At 36.8% G+C, this 19,326-nt stretch overlaps 1 protein-coding gene across 1 annotated transcript; it reads right to left on the reverse strand.

Annotated features, from left to right (window-relative positions):
* Window positions 1-8,108: 8,108 nt before the first annotated feature.
* Window positions 8,109-15,227, reverse strand: Smp_179910 (Ras-like protein). Its single transcript, XM_018799094.1, has 6 exons — window positions 15,180-15,227; window positions 15,091-15,139; window positions 14,902-15,055; window positions 14,726-14,868; window positions 14,529-14,689; window positions 8,109-8,799 (listed from the first exon to the last, which is right to left on the reverse strand). The coding sequence occupies exons 3-6, from the start codon at window positions 14,964-14,966 to the stop codon at window positions 8,743-8,745; spliced, it is 426 nt and encodes a 141-aa protein (XP_018650917.1). The 5' UTR covers window positions 14,967-15,055; window positions 15,091-15,139; window positions 15,180-15,227; the 3' UTR covers window positions 8,109-8,742.
* Between the last annotated feature and the right edge of the window lie 4,099 nt (window positions 15,228-19,326).

The raw sequence follows: 19,326 nt of genomic DNA on the forward strand, positions 1-19,326 counted from the left end.
GAATAAATTCGAATGAATTTATTTAACTGAATAAAAAAATTATTACATACTACTACTGTGGTGTGGATTGTTTACATCCACATAAGTAGTATATAACGACGGTCAGGCAGAGAATGTATTTCACTAAAAGATCGATAAGGAGAGAATGGAAACGAAACCCAATCATATATGAAAATGCATGAACAATGATAATCGGAGACTATGGACTGATATTTGCAGAGGGAACGGTCAAGATTGAGACAATTGATTGAAAGTTTGCAAATTAAGTGTTTACGGTACGATTGTCAGATTTTACTGAGATATTCTGTAATTTTGAGCATAAATACATTCGATTGTCCCCACTCGTGTTCTCGTTCACTACACTACTACTACCACTATTACTAATAATATGCAGTTATGACACCACAACATTTAATAATCAAGAAACTACTATAACAATCAATAAATTTGGATAGAAAAACAAGTCAGCATGGGACGTAATGATTAACTGATCATGTCATTCAGTCTTTTTTTTAATTTATAAATCTAATCTTGAGATTCATAGATTTCATTGATAATTACGATATTACATTGTAAAAATCAACAGATAGATTAATTATGTATATCATCTAGCTGTCTCTGTCATTATTATAGAGTCTAAATTGTCCTTTTTGTTGATATTGTAGTTTCAAAAAAAGCATTAACACTAAGACTCAAGTACATTTAACTAAGGAGTTTAAAATAGGATTAAAATTTGCTGGTCATTATTCAAAATAATGTATTAATTGGTTTTTTTAATCACTTGTGAAGCTAAATAACTAATTAATACTAAAGTGTAAATTACTACTAACGTTTAAATAATTCAAATATTTAAATTCACTTGGTATTGTTTGTTTGAATCTTCCCATTAATGTTTAGGACTGCAATTGATCAGTCTCTTATGGCCATATGTGCATACTGTGGGTATTGACTCGATATAGCCTTAATTCACAAACTTCCCTCCGTTGCACAAGCAAGTGGCTATCAGGACTCAGTAGCTGAGTGATTAACGCGATGGCGTTTGAAGCGAAAGGTACTGGGTTCAAGTCTCAGAGTGAACATCAACTCTGAGATGTAGGTACATCCAGCTGACGAGTCCGAAATAGGACGAAACGCGCATCCTGGATTCCACTGCTAGCCACTATAAATCTTTACAAAACCACAATTATAAGATCACAGGTACTGATGAACAGTTCAAACTAATTATTAAGATTTACCAAAATCGGCTAGTCAGTAGTTGAAAATCCTGTTAATTATGATAATTTTCCTTCGAAATAAAATACTTCGTCTTTATGAAGTTGTGGGTACAAGTCTCAGTAGGAATGAAAACATTTAGATATGAGTATATATAGCTGACAAGTCTCGGGTTGGACAAAACCCGAAGAACTAAATTTGAAAAAAAAATCAATTATCATAATTTATGCAAACTAGACAAAACAATTTATTTTCACTTTTCTAACTTCGAAAACGATTTTTCAACACAGAACGAAAAGTTTCTTTAGTTATTTCTTGTAACTATTCGATTATAGATTTAGAATTCATTCAACTCAACATTTGAACAAGTTAATTAAATTTGAATGAATACATTTTATGTATTCATGATATTAAAACAAGATATTTAAGTTATTAGCATACTGATATCGCACAGCCGCTGATATAATTCCATAAGATGATATCTAAGGAAGGTTTGCATTTTCTTGGGCATTAACTTTCGTAGACTTCTATACTAACCCAACTAGGTAAGAATATTTTAAGTTTATGCTGAGGTAGAACAATTTAAAAAGTTTCCTTTTTTATTTAGGTTCACAGTTCAGAGGGAAAAACTATAGGATATCCATAAATGTATGAAACGAAAAATGGAAAATTAATAGACATTTAATCGAATCCAATAATTAGTCATACGCCTTTAACTAATAGAGGATCGCAGTATAAAGAAAAATCGACGAGTGTTTAAAAACCATGGGAAACAGTCATGAAAATACACTGTGGTAAGAAGTCAAACCTATTAATTCATTTTTTAGTTTAGTAGCAAATACATTTCAGAAGAGATCACTTTCCGATGAGGTTAAAATGAGACTATCAGATAAATAGCATGCCTTATCACATCAACTTCTTTAACACGAACTCCTAGAAATGACAAATTCAGTAAGATCGATACAAAATATGAAATAGTAAAAATCATGCAATGCAGCGAATTCACATTCCCTACCGGTTAATCAACTGTGTTTTTGTGACACAAGTGCAAGAAGTCTAATATGTTCCTCTGTATCTCTTCTCATTCATTCGGCAAAATCCAGCTAATTTTATTGAAACAATTCAACATCTTACATCGTGAATAGTACTTCTATATTTAGTAAACACCGAAAGTTGACTTAAACTAAAAATCCAGATTTAATCATTGTGTTACATAACCCGGGTTTAACTTTACTAGATAACCCTTCATATGTAACACCTATGAATAGATCTGTTTGGGTCTATTTATTTAAACTTATCTACTTAAATATATTGGTTTTTAAGGTAAATAGGAATAAGAGATCTTCAGGATCTGTATATTTATCAGAACATCTGATCAAAATAATCAACCATAAATCTAACGACAACCTATTTGCTGCTGCTCAATTAAACTATTTTATACGAGGTCACTAAATTGTAGCAACGAAGAAAACTAAATTCACCGATTATTTGTTCAGTGCAGAAACCTTTCTACTAGTAGGCATTTCAAGAATCGCTATAAAAATTATCGTTGAATAGAACAGAACTTCCACAGTTAAGGTACTTTATAATGAAGTGGGCGATATAACAACACAATTCAAGTTAACTTTAATCTTCAAGTGGATGATGGAAATTGTTAGGCAACAATAATTAGCTCTATTGAAAGGTCAATCCAGATTTTGCTTGTAATAATTCTGTACGGCTAATAGTTGTAATTTTTGGACGAGTAATCAGTCGATTATATGTGTTTCAGACTTAAATGAGTTCCAGTTTCAACTACTTTGAGCTATTTGACAAAAAGGATTTTCAACCTCAAGATTTTTCATTATTTAATTCCAGCACTTGTTTACATGGAAGTAATCAAAACCTTTACACATAATAAGAAACTCAGTTGTAACCATATACAAACAGACAGGTTCCAAAAGGCATTTTAAAAAGACGTGCGCAATAAGTTGTCGCATTCCTAATCAATTTCTATTTTTTATTCTACTCTATCCAACTTTTATAAAAACTGAAAAGGGTAAATGAGTGAAAAAGGACATGGTTTGTGTACAAACAAAATAATCACAAGCATTAAAAGTTTATTCATACTTAAACAATTGTCTCGTTTTACTAGTCAAGAAATGTTCGTTACTACTTAATAACCTTGCGCGAAAAAACTTAACTAACACCAGTTAGTCACTAGTAATTAACGCAGGACATAGCACAAAGATACATCATCCTGGATTGTCACAACACAACTCAAAAAGGATCATACTATAGAAATAAAAACAGCACATGTAATAGTAATGAAGAATAAATGGTTTAAAAAGGAGGAATGAAACCAGAGGATTAAAATGTACCAAACCATATTAAGACTCGAGAATCTGGGAAAGATAAGTAATGTATACACTCGTACCTTCTTTTCAGCGATAACATATTGGTCACGCTTATCCCATAGATCCTATCATTTATTAAGTTAAACACAAAAACATTTGTACAAAGGGGCGCCAAAACATATCTGCACCATACAATCAAAATGAGACTATAAATAGGAAAGTGAATATAACAAACAAGAAAAATGAATAAAAATCAGTGTATGAGAGTGATAAAGAATTACGATGCAAGAAGCAATACACTTAAGAAAAATATAACCAGAAAGGATTCCCTCAGTTAAAGAAGTCCCTCTCATTGAAATGTAGAAGGTAAAAGAAAATCACACCATGACCGCCATTGGTTTCTACTCTGAACCATGTACGATAACATCTTAAGCTGGTGGAGACTTGTGGCTCAGGTGCATGATTTAATTGGGATTTGTTCTCTGGGCTGGATAGTTTGGTCGTGGAACATCCTTTTTTCTTCTAAACAATAACAGCACGAACTCTAGGTAAAAGTGAAGTGTTCGAATTCCCCCACATATGACTCACAGCTTGTTCCATCGAACTCGATCTTCATTGGTCATTGTCAACCTCTATCCTGTCACTGTCTACCTCTTCATTCTGATTGCATCTCCTTTTGATCTGACTGTCAGTCCTATATTTGTTTATGATTTTTCTGATTGGTTGATAAATTGAATCGATTTTGGTGTTTGCCGATTGCTGATCGAGCTGAGTCCCACCCAAGCTTCTAATAATTTTCTGGTGTTTTTAATATTCCCTCTATCCCAGATTTCGACATTTTTTCCAGTAGAATGGGTGTCCACAGTTGTCCGAATGCATTGACATAAGCGAAGATATGTCATAAAACACAACGACTGTTGACCTGCAATAAGTATGATGTTCTGCCATTTGGCAAAGTGTGAAGATATGATCAATACATCCTCGACCAGAACGAAAACCACCATGCTCCCCGTGAGTCAATTTTTCACGGGCTTTGAGCAGTCTGAGAAGTATGATGGAAGTCAATAATTTGGATGCAATCGGGAGACTTATTTCCCAACAGTTATTGTATAGATAACACGAACCCTTTATAAAGATAGGGACTACAATCAACTCATCCCAAGATGTTGAAACACTCCAATTCCTAAACGTTTGGAAGCAACTCAGTCAGTTCCATAGCCAGATCACCACCATCCTTGAAAAGGGCTGGAGTTGAAATATCTGGGCTTGGCGATTTGTGGCGCGTCAGAAGCTGGAATTCCGCCTCGTTAGGTGGATCAGTCAACACTGTCCAGAAACGACAAAACAAAGTTATTGGTATCGCCGGAGCAGAAGACCAGTTGAACTGCTCCTCGAAGAACTCTGTCCATCGTCGGTGATGTCAGTAGAAGTTACTGATTGGCGTCCCATCATCTTCACAGATTGTTTTACACTAGAAGTCTTGCTGCCAGTGTCTCGGATGAACTAAAGGAGCTTACCTCAGTCATCAGATATAGCTGCTGTCTTCAAATCATTAACACGCTCCAACCACCAAGCTTCTTAGTCCTTACGCAAACTCTCCACAATCTCATTACATAAGAACCTACTTTTATCATCAAACACTCGGTCACCCAGAGTAGACCAACGTGCTTCGACGAGTTGTAAGAAGCCTATAGAAAACCAGCGATTACAGGCGGGACGTTTCGCGAAGTGGCAAGCAACTTAGCTAGCCAATTTCATGGCGTCAGGTAGGTGTAGCCAGTGCTCACCTATATTTTTCGGTGGGTTGATAACTAGCCTTGAACCTAACTCGGTTTGATACCTCGTTGCAACAGAAGCTGCAGTCGATTTGCTTACGTCGATTCATTTAGAGTGACGAATCTATTGACCACTGAAACGTGTGATAGGAGTAACGTAAACGAGGGTATGATCAGAGTCCAGATAAGTACTCCAAAAGGAGTGGTAGTCTTGTACATAACCACGTCAGCGGCAGCTGATCGCGATGTGATTAATCTGAGTTCATTTTTGAGATGTAGAAGGAGGATGCCAGATAGTACATAGAGATGAATGAACCGATAGTCAGGACTAGCCAGAAACAGGTTGTAGTCTAAACAAAGTTGCAGGAAACAGTCACTGTTATCTAACCTGAGACCAACAAGTTCACATTGGCCACCCAAAAGACTCTCTTCTGTACCTAGAGGCCCGACCAATGCATTCAAGTCTCCGGTTAGTACTACAATATTTTATCGAACACACTGTAGAACACTTGATTAGTGATAAAGCTCATCCTTGATCACATCCGGGTTGCAATCTGTCGAAGTGTAGGTGGAGATGACAAAAAAGACATCGTTTCTCACACTAAGTCCTTTTCACTCTGATAGAGCTTTGTAATCTAACACAATTGACTGTTAGTGGGAATACAATCGATTAGTGCTATCTAGGCTCTAGCGCTTAGTGAGACACTAACGTCAGGAAAACCAGACGAAAATGACACAGGGTCCCCGGATAGACCCATATGAAACAAGCTTTTTGAAGCGACAGATGGAGGATGAACCTGTAGTACTCCACTAGAGTATTGAACACAGGTCTCGGATAGACAACAGACATCGATGTTATGACTTTCTAAAGACAGTCAACCCTATCCGTTGTCTGATCTGCATTAGTGTGCAACGTTGGAGGCCAGGTTGACTGCAACATGTGGTCCCAGAGAGGCTGGTCCGGAATTCGGTGGTAGCATTCAAATTCTGGCCAGTCAGTAACTGAGGACCTCTTACATAAAACAAGGTCCCCACCATAGGCGAGCTGCTGTAGAAGTTGAAAAATAAAGAAACATACAGAATAGTAAAGAAGAATAGACAAGTGACGCAATGTAAAGCAGAAACGAATATTACCGAATAGTTGTATAGTTTGTGATAATGAGGACTGAAGGGGGCAGTTTTCCTAACTGTAGTCGTCATTTAATGTGTGGGCTGGGATGCTGTCCTAGTGCCCAAACCGAAGCAGATAATCTTCTCAGGGGGTCACTTCAAGAGCTCCCGACCTAAAGGGTTAATGCTCAAGGCGGTGGAACAACGTTAGATGCAGTCCCATGGTAGCAAGGGACCAAGAACAGGTTCATGTGCCTTTTGTTCCCTCAAGATCCTGGAGCCCATATCTACTACTGGTTTAGAACAAGGGTTTCCCAGACCCCCTGAGCAGACCCTTCGCATCCACTAACCCGGTTCAAGCACAAGACGTCCGCCTTGCGTAACCAACACGCACGCGATGAGAATGAAATGAGTAGGACTTCCTTGGCGGTGGCTATATACGCGTGGAAATATGAAAGGATTTAGAGAGGACTCTCCCTACCCTCAACCGTAGCAGAGTATTTGAGGGCCAAAACAGGTAGCGTAAGGTTACGGAAGCAACTCCAGATAATAATCAGATGCGTGACACAGAGTTAAGTGTTAATCACAAAAAAAGATGTTAATTCAAACCGACATGTAATTATGGTGTTTAGAAGATCGAAAAAAGGAACGAAATCTACCTAAATTCTGCTATTAGCTACAAAACATCCTGACTGAGCATGTTTATTTCCTTACAAAAATGAAATTGCAATTATTTCCGTTCAAATTTTTTATTTTGAGAGATAATATAGTTAACTCAAAAATCAAAATTATTTGCCTATTTATATTTGTACATTATTAATAGTTCATATGAGATGAGCGAGCGTGTACGGTAAACACTAATAATCCCCCTAGTTGAACTAATAGGAAGCAGGCAAGTAGCGATAGGGTTATTAAAATGAATTCCGAATTAACTACATGAACACATTAACTTTGAGCAAGCACTAAAAACTACTCAATTTTTTAAAACAGTCACATTTACTAATCAACGGTGAAGTTCAAAACAAGATAACTGGGGATTAAACAATAAGGACTCCTAATAGTACACTTTTGCCAAAGGATCCGATGCTTTAGGAACATGACTATTGGGAAAATAAGATATTAGAATCATATCAACCAAACCTATGACATAGATTGGTCATACTACGTAAGCTAAGATGCAATAACTGCCAACTAATTAATGGCAAAAACTTATTTTACTGTTCCACATAAACGAAGTATTCATGACAAGAAAAAAATGGATTTCATAAAATAAATAACAATACTTCAGAGATTCATTAAAGTTAACTGTAATTATTATATTTAACAATATACAATCAGCATGTGTATGAAACCAATAAAAAGCATTTATTATACCGAACCGACAAATTTATATTTACTAGTGCAACTTTCAATTCAAGAAAATATATACGATTTTGGATTTAAGGATGACAGGTTGAGAAACAAACAATATGGAAATACTGATTGACAGATAAACAGAAACGTCCAACTGATGTTTTGTCAGGCTCGATATCCATTCAATTTGTACGAACATAAAGATGGTGACCTTGACAAAAAAAGACAGATTGAATCTATCTCAACCTGTCAAACTAACGGTTTTATATTTTTCTAATACATAGCTCAAAATAATCATTATATCCAATTTTCCATAATCATATATTGCATAAAACAAGATGACAAATAAAGTAAAGAAAGAATCGATATATGTACACTCAGAGATTAAACAATCATAACAATATTAGTGTCAATAAAAATAATACCCGTAAACGGAAACAATAAAGTCACAAAGTTTGTACGTGTGCAAAAATGCCATTGTTATTTTTACTACATATTGTGTACAGCAGATTGAATCAAAACAAATAGGAGGCTGACAAAAAAGGAGATTAGTCGCGCGATGAATACATGTACAGAACGCGATTAATTTGAAAAGAAAGTGGAAAAGTTGCAGAAAGCATACCTAGAATGATATCTAAAATTGCATTGTTTTACCATATATATAAATCGAAAGGGAGACAAAACTCATACAAAAGTTCAAACAAGTTAAATTTTAAAACATTCGTATGTTCGCATACGTATGTACGAACAAAACAATTATTCAAAGTAACTTTTTAGTAAAACTGCTAGAGCAGATGTGGAATTATGCTAAATCAGATGAAAAGTTTATGAAGACCGGATAGTGACGAAGGCCAGTTCACAAATATAGCTATTATAATCATCATTGAGACGCTTTGAAATTAAATTCCAGTTTTTTAATAAAGCCCACTGGCGCCCAATATAATATAGTGGTTAATTCATTGTATACAACATTTTCGTTTGCGCTTTTTACGATCTTTCCCCTTCTTCTCTTTCTATAAAATATTTTCAAAAGTCGTGTAAATTAGCGAATATCAAAAACTATGATTTTAGAAAAATAAAAGATTATAAAGATGATTAACAGTAGTGTTTATTGCGAGAAATTTCTTTCAAGCAATAAGAGTAAAAAAATTACTAGCAGCTTCGATTTGATGAACTTATAACTAAACTTTCAAAAACTAGCATTTCACTATATTACGGTTACTTCTCTAGGCAATTTTTAATAAAAATGGAAACAGAAACTGTAGAGGATTAATATGCATTTATCTATTTTGATGAGTTTTCTCCAGCTAATTGTGGTCTAAAACAATCATATCAATTACCTGAAGTTCTCAAATAGCTTTATCATGCTCCCATTGTTAATACAGAGAGGGAAGACATACATATGAGTTACGTAAAACCAACTGATGAGAAAACTGTGACAAATAAATTGAGTCGACCGTTTATAGGGCTGGTGAATATTCTAGAAAGCAAGAAGGAAGCTCAGAAGCACACACAGAAAACACCTATGTAGGTAGGCCAATCCAAGCAGGAAGATCCTTAGAGGGGTTTTTCGGTCCCTAAGCTCACCAAACAGATAACAATGACTGTCTGCTACAACCACGCCCCGACAAATGTCATTCTAACCAAGCATTAACTTTAAGAACAGGACGACATTTATACATGAAAAGGATAGAAAACCTCTTATGATTAGTCTAAAAATACTACGCTTCATAATCATCCAACACTTGACTAAGGTTTATAAACCTAGACGTAGTGTATAGAGTAAATATCCACTCTTCGCCAGTTTCTGCAACACACATGATTAACAACACTTAACTATAACTGTATTACTTGATCATAGGGGGCCACTTGACAATAGAAACCGAGAAATCTTGTGGTTGCCATTGATAGGTGTATGGAAGTATGTGAGCCGTGATGACTCTTTGCTTGATCACTAATGGTTGAGTCAGAGCTGATTGAGAACGATAAACGGGATTGGTTTGGTTATAAACCTAGATAAATTACACTGAAGTGGTTGAGTGCAATAACCACTTCACGAAATCTTGGTACGGATTAAATTCGTTTCGGTTATAGCAACCTTGTCACCTGCAGCGTAAGTGAGAGGTTCATCGACTGCTTGAAGGGTGAGGTATTGAGTAACAGTCCTCTGTTCCTTCTCATGGCTTTGGAATGTAGCCCTTAAAAGTACAAGATATAAAAGTTCGTCAGTATTTGATCATAAGTATTCCCGAATTATTGCACGTGTATGATAGAGCAAACGAGTGAGTAGTGATGAGGTTAGACGTAGGGTACTAGGCAATGGTGGCAAAATGACTGTTGTGAAGTGTTACCAACTGTATTAGAAATTTTTTAATGAATGCCTTACTAGTTTTACCTAACACACTCGTATGTCAACCAACACAAAATAGTAGTTTAAAGCCAATCTTAGTTTCCTGTGTTTGTTAGTGAAGTCTTAACTAGGTACTTTATGATTAAAGGCGATAAGACTTTAGTAACTATATTAGTTGAACTATTTTTGTTCTAGTGATTGTAAAATCATTTTTACATTTTTACGAAATAAGACCCTCATCTATCGATACCCAACAGCTGTGCTTACATCTAGCTTTCAGATGCTAGATAACACATCATTTAACTTTGCTGATAATAATAGATTGAGATTCAAACAGCTCTGCAGAACTTCAGTCACAACGCAGAACCTGGTACGTATGTACATCGGTTTAAGTTGTTATTCCTCACTAACACAGAGTAAAATCGTCAAGCCAAATCCCAGAATAGTAGAGTTAGTAACAGATTCAGTTGTAATAAGACCAGACACCGAAGATACTATTCTGGAAGACAATATAAGCTAATGAAGTAAAAGCAGAAAAAGTTATGAGGAACTTGGAGTCTCAAAATTTAGGAAAAAACAAAGAACAAATGCACCTGCGCCACTGCAAACGATTTTGAGCAATGTCATTCACAGTCTCTACCCAGTGGTTGCGACATCTACGTGGACACTAACCAGATGGTCTAAATCTATTAACATGGCCAAGTTCAACTGTCAGTGACTTAATAGGCTGATGTCACGTGTTAGGTTGATCACCCCTAGCTTCCTTCTAGCCTATTTCAACACCAGAAGACACCACTTAGTGAGGTAGATGGTGGATGTAACACAAGTCTAAACCACCTCAGTTGATGAAGATTTACTACCTCAGCAATCGGTTTCCCATCCTTACCTAGTACTTTACTCCTAACCCAAGTATGGCTTAATTCGTGATACCAAAATACACGAGCAATGGTTCCAAGATACCTATGATCGGATACCAATAACCTAAGAACAACCTCTACTCTTAATGGCTATTTTTCACATTTATAAAGTAGAACGAGGCAAACTGCTACGCAGTAAACTCGTCCTTTGGTTGAGAGAAAGATATTTCGCATACACCACAAGTGACGCAAGTTGGCAGAAGCCAATCAAGCTTTCTGAACCCGTACCGAGATTTCGTCAGACACAAGAGCATCAAGACTGATGGGACTCCTAAGTGGAGCGGTTGATGAATTCAACTATTTCATTCCCTATCGTTAATTAAGGCGCTGATGTAAGTCAATCCCGAAGTGGCACATTGCATCTAGAGGGAATGAACGCCACCTCAAACATTTTTGGATTGTTGCTTAAGGTGTTTAGAAGACTGTGTTTTGTCAGCGTCTTCACCAAACGGAACTATATCATATGTGTTTTAAGTCATCAGCGAATCTTTTGGTAGATCAACCTGTGAAGAGTCAGACAATGAAAGTCCTATTTCTAAAACCATGTCTATGACAGAGATAAACGAAAAAATGAGATTGGACAACCCTGACGAACATCAACTAAAGTAATCAATCTTGATAGCAGTTAGCCATAAACTCTGACTCGACAAGTAGGGTTCCAGAAGACAGCCTATACAAGGTTAATGTTTTTCTTTGGTAGGCTTTTCAGTGAAGCGCTGCCAGAGAACCTCATGACCAACGGAGTTATACACCACCTTAAGGTTAAGGAATACAACTGTAGTCGGACGTTAAAAAGTACGTTTGTTCCAGAACCCGCCGGAGCGTGAAGGTTTGGTCTATACACCCATATCCAGGTTTGAAACCAGCATGATTTTCTCGAGTTTGCTCATCACGGGCTTTAGTTAGACGTCAAAGTATTATTGAGGCAAATATTTCAGACACTTTTAATGAGACTGTGATTTCTGTCCTTTCTTACAGACTGAGACGATCAGCGATCGATACCAGTCAGATGGGACTACATCCAGTTTTCCGATCTTGACTAAGATTTCAGCAAATCTAACCGCCAAAACCGGGCCACCATCCTTAAAAATCTCAGGAGTCTATTAGGCTCCACTGTTCTCGTTTGCTTTAGATTACTTATAACCTTTTCAGTCTTATTAAGAGTTGGGTGACTTACATCAATTCACCATCCAGGTTGCTTGAAGATAGTGAGTAGCCGAAGTGTGGCTGAAGGCTAGTTGGATTGTTCCCTAAAGTCTACCCAACATTTTAACTTCCTGCATTGAAAGTGAATAATATTCCTGTCTTTTGCCGAAATATTTTCACTAATAGCTGAATTTTTAGTGCCCGTTTCCTTGATAAGTTTGGACAATTGTTTGCCGTTACCTATCCCTACCACCTTTTCCATCTCCTCTGCTTTCGCTATCCACCACTGCTCACGATCATTACGTAAGCTTTTTATCAGCCTATCTTTAAGCTGCCTCTGCTCCTCATCGTGTTCGGGACCAGACTGGCTGAGTGTCCGAGCATCTATCGGTTCTGCAGACGCCGCTGAAATCCAGGGTGGATATCACTTTGATGGATGACTAACTCCTTCTCTAGCTGTGCCTGGAATATAATCTCAAGTTTTTCACTAACTTGAACTCTAAGAGGTTTTTTTATTGTGGCTTTTCTACGTCTTTAGATGCAGAAAAATACGTGCTTGGACTAGAGTATGAACTAAATCTAAAAATGTGCTTCAGAATGAGTGAGTCTTTTGTTAAATCTCTCCAATGGTGGCCAATGGGAACGTGGTTCAGTTGAGTCAATTGTAGGAGTCACCACGTTAGACGATATTTTCCCTTGAGCTTGCTAGAAAATAGAATAGTTGCAGTAAACAGTTGCCACCATTTATTCGCTGAGCCGCGAAACCGTAGGATCCCCCTTATTACCCTTTGATTAATTTTATTCTACCTACTTGAGCATTGAAATCACCCTCCATTATTGCCACTTTAGAGCCTTTAGCTTTTTGAAGGTTGGATAGCTTCCTATGAAATTCATCCGAGCTGCAATCGGTGGGTGCGTAGACAGAGTTATCACTGTCCCGTTTAGTCAGACGGCGCAAAAGCGACTGCCTATTGGGATCCAGTCTAACAGGGCCTGCTTTGTTTATTAACTTAATTCTATACCTACACCAGTAAGGCCACGGAAAGTAACAATGGCGTCTCTAGATTCACTACTTATCCATTATCACCAAAACCATCCCGCAAAAACTCGTGCACTTTGACATAAACATATATCAGTTAGCATTATGAACTAGAACATCTGGGATCCAAGTATATCACCATGTAAATGCTTGAAGTGGTTACAAAAACTCCGAATTAGTAAGAAAAAACCTAAGATCTAGATCCGTGACTTCATAAAATCAAACTCCTAAACATAAAGGTGTTAGCTGTAGCAATGTAATTTCAAATGTGACAGGCATTAAAAATAGAGTATGATCTCTGCTGTCAAACAGTGGTTTATTTTCCCCAAAGCTAACGGTATCCTTTAAACGGCTACTTTGTCTATCAATAAGTGCCTCATGAAATATTGGATAAAATGTTCTAGCAGAAGACTCCCAACTGGCTTGTAACAAGGTAGCGAATGCACCTATTGTTTGTCTCTTTAATTGTCAGGCGAAAAATGATATTGATCTATGAAATCAACTGGTAATTTGAGACATGAAAACGTGAAGATTTATCGAATTATAATTTTGATTCTATGAGTTGGTGAACTTGAAACAGGACATAGACAGTGACATCAACACATCAGTCGAAACCAACCCCTTTTATGTTTGCCTCAAATATTTTTCGTGATACTATGACTAAGTCCGATCGTAGTCAGGAAATGGGGTAGCTTAAAAATATCTAATTACTATGGACTTTCCAAGTTGCTTTCTGTTTGCTTAAGACTGAGTTCCTTTATAAGTTGTAGATTTTCACTTACAAGACGAACATGATTATTACAATTGCTAGGAATTCCGACCAAGTCCTAATAGCATTTGAGCGATAATGAAAACCAACGACAGGAATAAAAATAAATCCGGAGATGAAATAAAGCCACACATGAATATCCTTACCTTAAAAAAAACAAAGAACAATAGACAACTGCGTCACGTGATCTGATTTTCTTTTCCTAATCTCGACATTATTAAGCAATTGAATCAGTCAGCCAACAGCTTACGGAATGGCAGCTTGAGTCACTTCTCAATCTACTGAGACCTGAAGCTCTAAAACAAACAGGTGCTGGGTGCAAGAACTTTTAAATGGGTTAGGTAGAAAGGTAAACAACTTTACCAACCCATTCATCTCGAAGCATAGGGACAGAACTTAATTACAGGTTTAACGGACAAAAAACAACTCCGAAACTCTTCAACTAGGATAAATAACTGCCCACAAATAAGACGCAAGCTTGTGATATAAATGGTAGACCTAACTACTTTTAAATCACTTACAGATTTTCTGATCTCCCGGACAAGTTTATGAAACGCATCTTCCACACCTTGTCTGGTCTTGGCGGAAGTCTCAACATACGGGATATTATACGAGTGGGCTAAAGATTTTGCCTCCTCTGTACAAACACTGCGATTTGTGAGATCAACTTTGTTTCCAACAACTACAAACCGAATGGAGAAAAGTCGAGTTAACTTACGAACCATAGGAACTTCGTCAGCATCTTTGACTCTTTTGATCTGCTCTCGATATTGATTTATATCATCGTAGCTCTTGGAGTTGTTTACGGCAAATACGCATAAAAACCCCTCTCCAGTACGCATATACTGATCGCGCATTGCACTTTTTGAAGAATAAATTTGTATTTTGAGTTACCTGTATTCCTCTTGACCAGCAGTATCTAAGATATCTAACAAGCATATTTCTCCATCAATGACCATCTGTTTTCTATAAGAGTCCTCTACAAAAAGTTTAAATTCCTGGTCTTGTATTGGCTATACCTATCGTTGGGTCATATTCCTCAACAAAACTATGGTATACTTATTAAAAATATTAAAACCTTACTGATTCTGAATGAGCTGGATAGTAAGAGCACTTTTGCCAACTCCACCAGCTAGACGAATAGGTATTCAAGTATAGATAGTAAAACTTACCTCCAACAACAACTAACTTGTACTCAGTCATAAGAAACTATTGAGCACGAACAAATTACGCCAAAGGCCCGGATGGCCTTGAAGTGTGAAACATAACAATTGAGAATGATACTGGATAGATCGACAGTAAGCACACTTCAAATATTTCTGTGACAATACTGCATGGAAAAAAGACGAACTTTGCCGCAAACTTTATATCTGTCACTAGATGATTTGGACTGTAGCTAGGTAGATAAATTTAGTTATTCGAGCATTTGCTCTTGGGACAGAAACCTGACTGTTTGAAGGAGTCACAGACACTCCTACCTTAACAGTGCTTCTTTCCAAATCACCTCTCATTCAATGGCTTCAAAACCAATGAAACCGGGGCTTAGGGACGATGGAGTGCAGATTCATATTCGGATTATAGGATGAGGAATCGTAGTGTATGGAAACTAAGCTAAATGGTTGTCACTGGGATTCATAGCACGACGTAAACAAAAGTGTTCTGGAGTGGATACCTAACCAATCATCTACACTCAAAGGTGCATTCGGTAAAACCAATAAAGCCAACATAAGTTTTGAAAACCTAAGAGGCCATTTATTTTGAGAACCGACTTACCACTACGAGTCTGTTGGTTCTTTTCACATAGATTCACACATGCTAACACTTTTTCAGAGGAATCAAGCACAATGGACGATGATACTAAATTTGGCGATATGCCTTAAAGTTTGACTGCTTGGTGAAAAAGCATATGTTCCATGGAAATCTATTTGTTCTTAGCTCTTAAAACTGTCTTACTATGTGACGAAAAGAAATCAAGTTAACAAATTATATTCAATATCATCATTACCTACACACTGCTACGTCACTTCCTAGTTAAATACAGAAAAATGTCCAGACATCTAACTTTGGAACCGTTAGACCTAAGGCAATAAATAACCCTCTTTTTGTCTTGATAAGTTTGTACATTTTCTCAACCGTCTTCATAAATTGCAGTCTAACCACATTAATTGGTCTAGATTGCTCTTACAAACGAAGTTTTCGGTTGGAACAAGTTGTGTGTGCAGTCTAATCCTATGAAAATAACCTTTTTTAATTTTTCCTCTAGCAGAAGAACACGGTGAGAAAACCGGATGGAAGTGTCGAGCGTATAGTGACATGTATATTCAACAATTTTTTAATAAAACGAAGGCCACATTATTTCTTTCTTTCTTTGTGACACTTCATATACGATAACATCTACACTCGACATCCGTTTTTTCTATGTATTGTTTGTGAAAAGCAGACATAATTGTTTGGCCGTTTTAACACACACGCAGCTGCTGTTATTCGAATAATTGCTTTTTTTTTCATCCTTCTACTTTATTGTCTACGGCCTGTGACTGGGGATTATAGGTATCATAACATCCCTTTTGGTCATTTCACACTGCGTTGAAGTGTTGGCTCGGGTTATCATTGTATAATACTATCGGATTTATGTTTCTCATCACGCCGTTGGTGCCACCAAGTGCAGATGGACCCTCTTTAATCAAGTAAACCCACTCGTGGTAGTTATCTCGGAGTGAGCCTACAAGTAACACTGATTTCATAACGATTGTTATCACTATGTTATTTGATATACCATTCTGTTATAAGTGCTATTTTTACCGTTTTGCTTCACTCATAAAGAGACACTGGTTTCTGGTGTTAATATTTGTTGTGTATCGTCAGTAACTGTGAGTATTGTTTTATCTTGAATAAGTTCCTTCACTCGGATCCGCCACAAACGGAATTTCTTTGGAAATTCACCCGCCAACTGAAACAGAGTGCCCTCGAAATAGTGACGGATTTCAGAAATAATAATGGTAAGTTCCATCGTTTTGCCAGATAATTTACTATGCTTATGATGCCCTGTAACACGTGTATATTTTCACTCGAACTAGCCACACATATTGTTTCATACGAGCGTTACTCCGAAACCCTTTTGTAAAACAAGATATATTTGATTTCACGCGACAACATACTATTATGAAACATTGCGTTGTTTTTAGATGATGAATATTAGGTTCAATAATAATTTCATGTTTCTCAATTGTGCTGACGGTCATTTATACGTGCTTAAGAGTGTCATCCTTGAGTTAAGGAATATAACTGCACAACGTGTTAAGGTAACTCAGAATCACTAACGTGGAGGTTTTCTAAACCAACAAAAGTATTCAGCAGCTAAAAAATTACGCCTATTTTCCAATAACTAATTCTTAATCCACATAAGATCAAGCTATAATTGATAGTTTGTGGATACCACCATAACTGACCGTCAGGAATTGACATTCACGTAGTACAAATGACAAAACTGGAGAAGCTATTAACAGGAATCTGGTCCATAAATAGACTAATAATTATCATTAATTTGTGTTGTTTTCTTGTGATTAGTTGTACCCAACATAAATGATGTCGGCATATTTTTCTGTCAGTTCCTCAGCTAGTAAATAGCTTGGAATGTTTAAAGTCCGTTCAGTGGACTGGGGACATTGTAGTTGTTCTGGTCCTAACCACACAATCCTAAAAGAACATAAGGCAACTGAGATAATAGATATTCAAAATTTAACACAGACAAGGTCAATAATGAAAAACTCGGGGATATTCATATATTAGATCGGATGGCATGGCTCAACTTGGCAGACGGGGTCATTCTGTATAACTTATATTTACCGATATTAAATATTTTATTCTATCTTCGACCTAAATGTGTTCTTCGGAAGTACTAAGTATCGTATCGTTAATTGTTACGATACGATGAGTCAGTGTAGACAACGAAGTGACTTCCACGTAAGACCTTGTAGATCGGGTAGTCACGTCATGACATATCTACAATTTTAGGATTCGGTCTTTTAATACAGCGGTACTTCTGACGAACTTAGGCCATATTTCTATAACATGCTCACTTGCTCGAAAAATCGGTGTGATCCGGTGAGAAAATATCCTTCAATGTGAAAGCATCACCGTCGAATTTAACGAAGTACTGGCAGGAAGTTCATACGTCTACCATAAAAATGATTTCAGAGTTATGCTTCCATTGTGTGCAACATATGATCTCTCTGATGACCACATGTCTAGCGCACACCCGACCAGATTGCGACCATTTATTTAAGTCTGTACTCAGTAATTAAAAACAATCCACTTCAGAGCACTTATATGAATGACTGGTTCACTATGTAATCAGAATATATAGTACCGATATCATGCAGTGTCCAAAAATTACTGGCAGGCCCTCTAACGTTTAAGTCTATTTAATATTTTAGTTTCCCCTGATTTTAATTCTATTCCGTAATTTGTATTTGCGGCAGAGGAAACAGCTCTATATTTACTGATTAGGATTAGCAATCTGTTAATTCCGTAGAATACAAGTCTGGGTTTTAGTATGTATTTCGTCGATACAAAAGGTGATAATTCTTGTGTTTGACACGAGATAATAATTTTCACTGAGTATCTCGACTTAACATTTAGCTTTCATGTTATTTTCCTTGTATCCCGCAAGGTGGAATGAGCTACAGCAATGTGTTCACATAGGATATATAAAGATGCTCTAAATGAAAACTCAGGTAGAAATTTCATTCTTGTTTTCGGCGTTAACACACTAAATGCCCGTATGTTTTAGAAATCGCTCATTTGACAAAGTAAAAAGAACAGATAGCTTCACAAGTCTTCATTACCAGTTCAGTGGGATCTACAATGCTGTGACAGGTTCTTTTGCAGCTCGGTATACGGTCGTCTACTCATGTGTGCATTATTACATCCTAAAACCAACCAGTATGCTTAGACGCCCATGAGCGATTAGTATGCAGCAAGGACAAGAAAGGCTGTACTCTGTGCTTGACTATTGGCCAAATAATAACCAGTCTGAAACAGGGAGAAAAACACAAACTAATGATCACCAGTCCAAGACCGTTTGTATGTTTCAGACATTTTTTGTTTATAAACAGGCAGAGCAGATACCTTATCGTAAAATGAAAACGACAATTATCCACGATGAAGCCAAGAAAGCTTGTGAGTAATGGAGACTGTGAATAGTAAACTGGTAGTATATTAAGAATAGTAAATCATATAACAGTGTTTAATGAGTCAGTCAAAAGCTTATGACACAAGGAATATCAATATTCATCCATCTGGTCATTTGATAATTAT

Source organism: Schistosoma mansoni, chromosome 3 (assembly GCF_000237925.1).
Source record: "Schistosoma mansoni strain Puerto Rico chromosome 3, complete genome".
Classification (NCBI taxonomy): Eukaryota; Metazoa; Platyhelminthes; class Trematoda; order Strigeidida; family Schistosomatidae; genus Schistosoma; species Schistosoma mansoni.

Bases quoted from the DNA above. Each gene is read 5' to 3' on its own strand.
- Smp_179910 (XM_018799094.1), bottom strand. From the start codon at position 14,966: ATGGTCATTGATGGAGAAATATGCTTGTTAGATATCTTAGATACTGCT. The intron at 14,869-14,901 runs GTAACTCAAAAT...TTCTTCAAAAAG, and splicing joins GCTGGTCAAGAGGAATACAG to TGCAATGCGCGATCAGTATA. The intron at 14,690-14,725 runs GTAAGTTAACTC...TTCGGTTTGTAG, and splicing joins TGACGAAGTTCCTATGGTTC to TTGTTGGAAACAAAGTTGAT.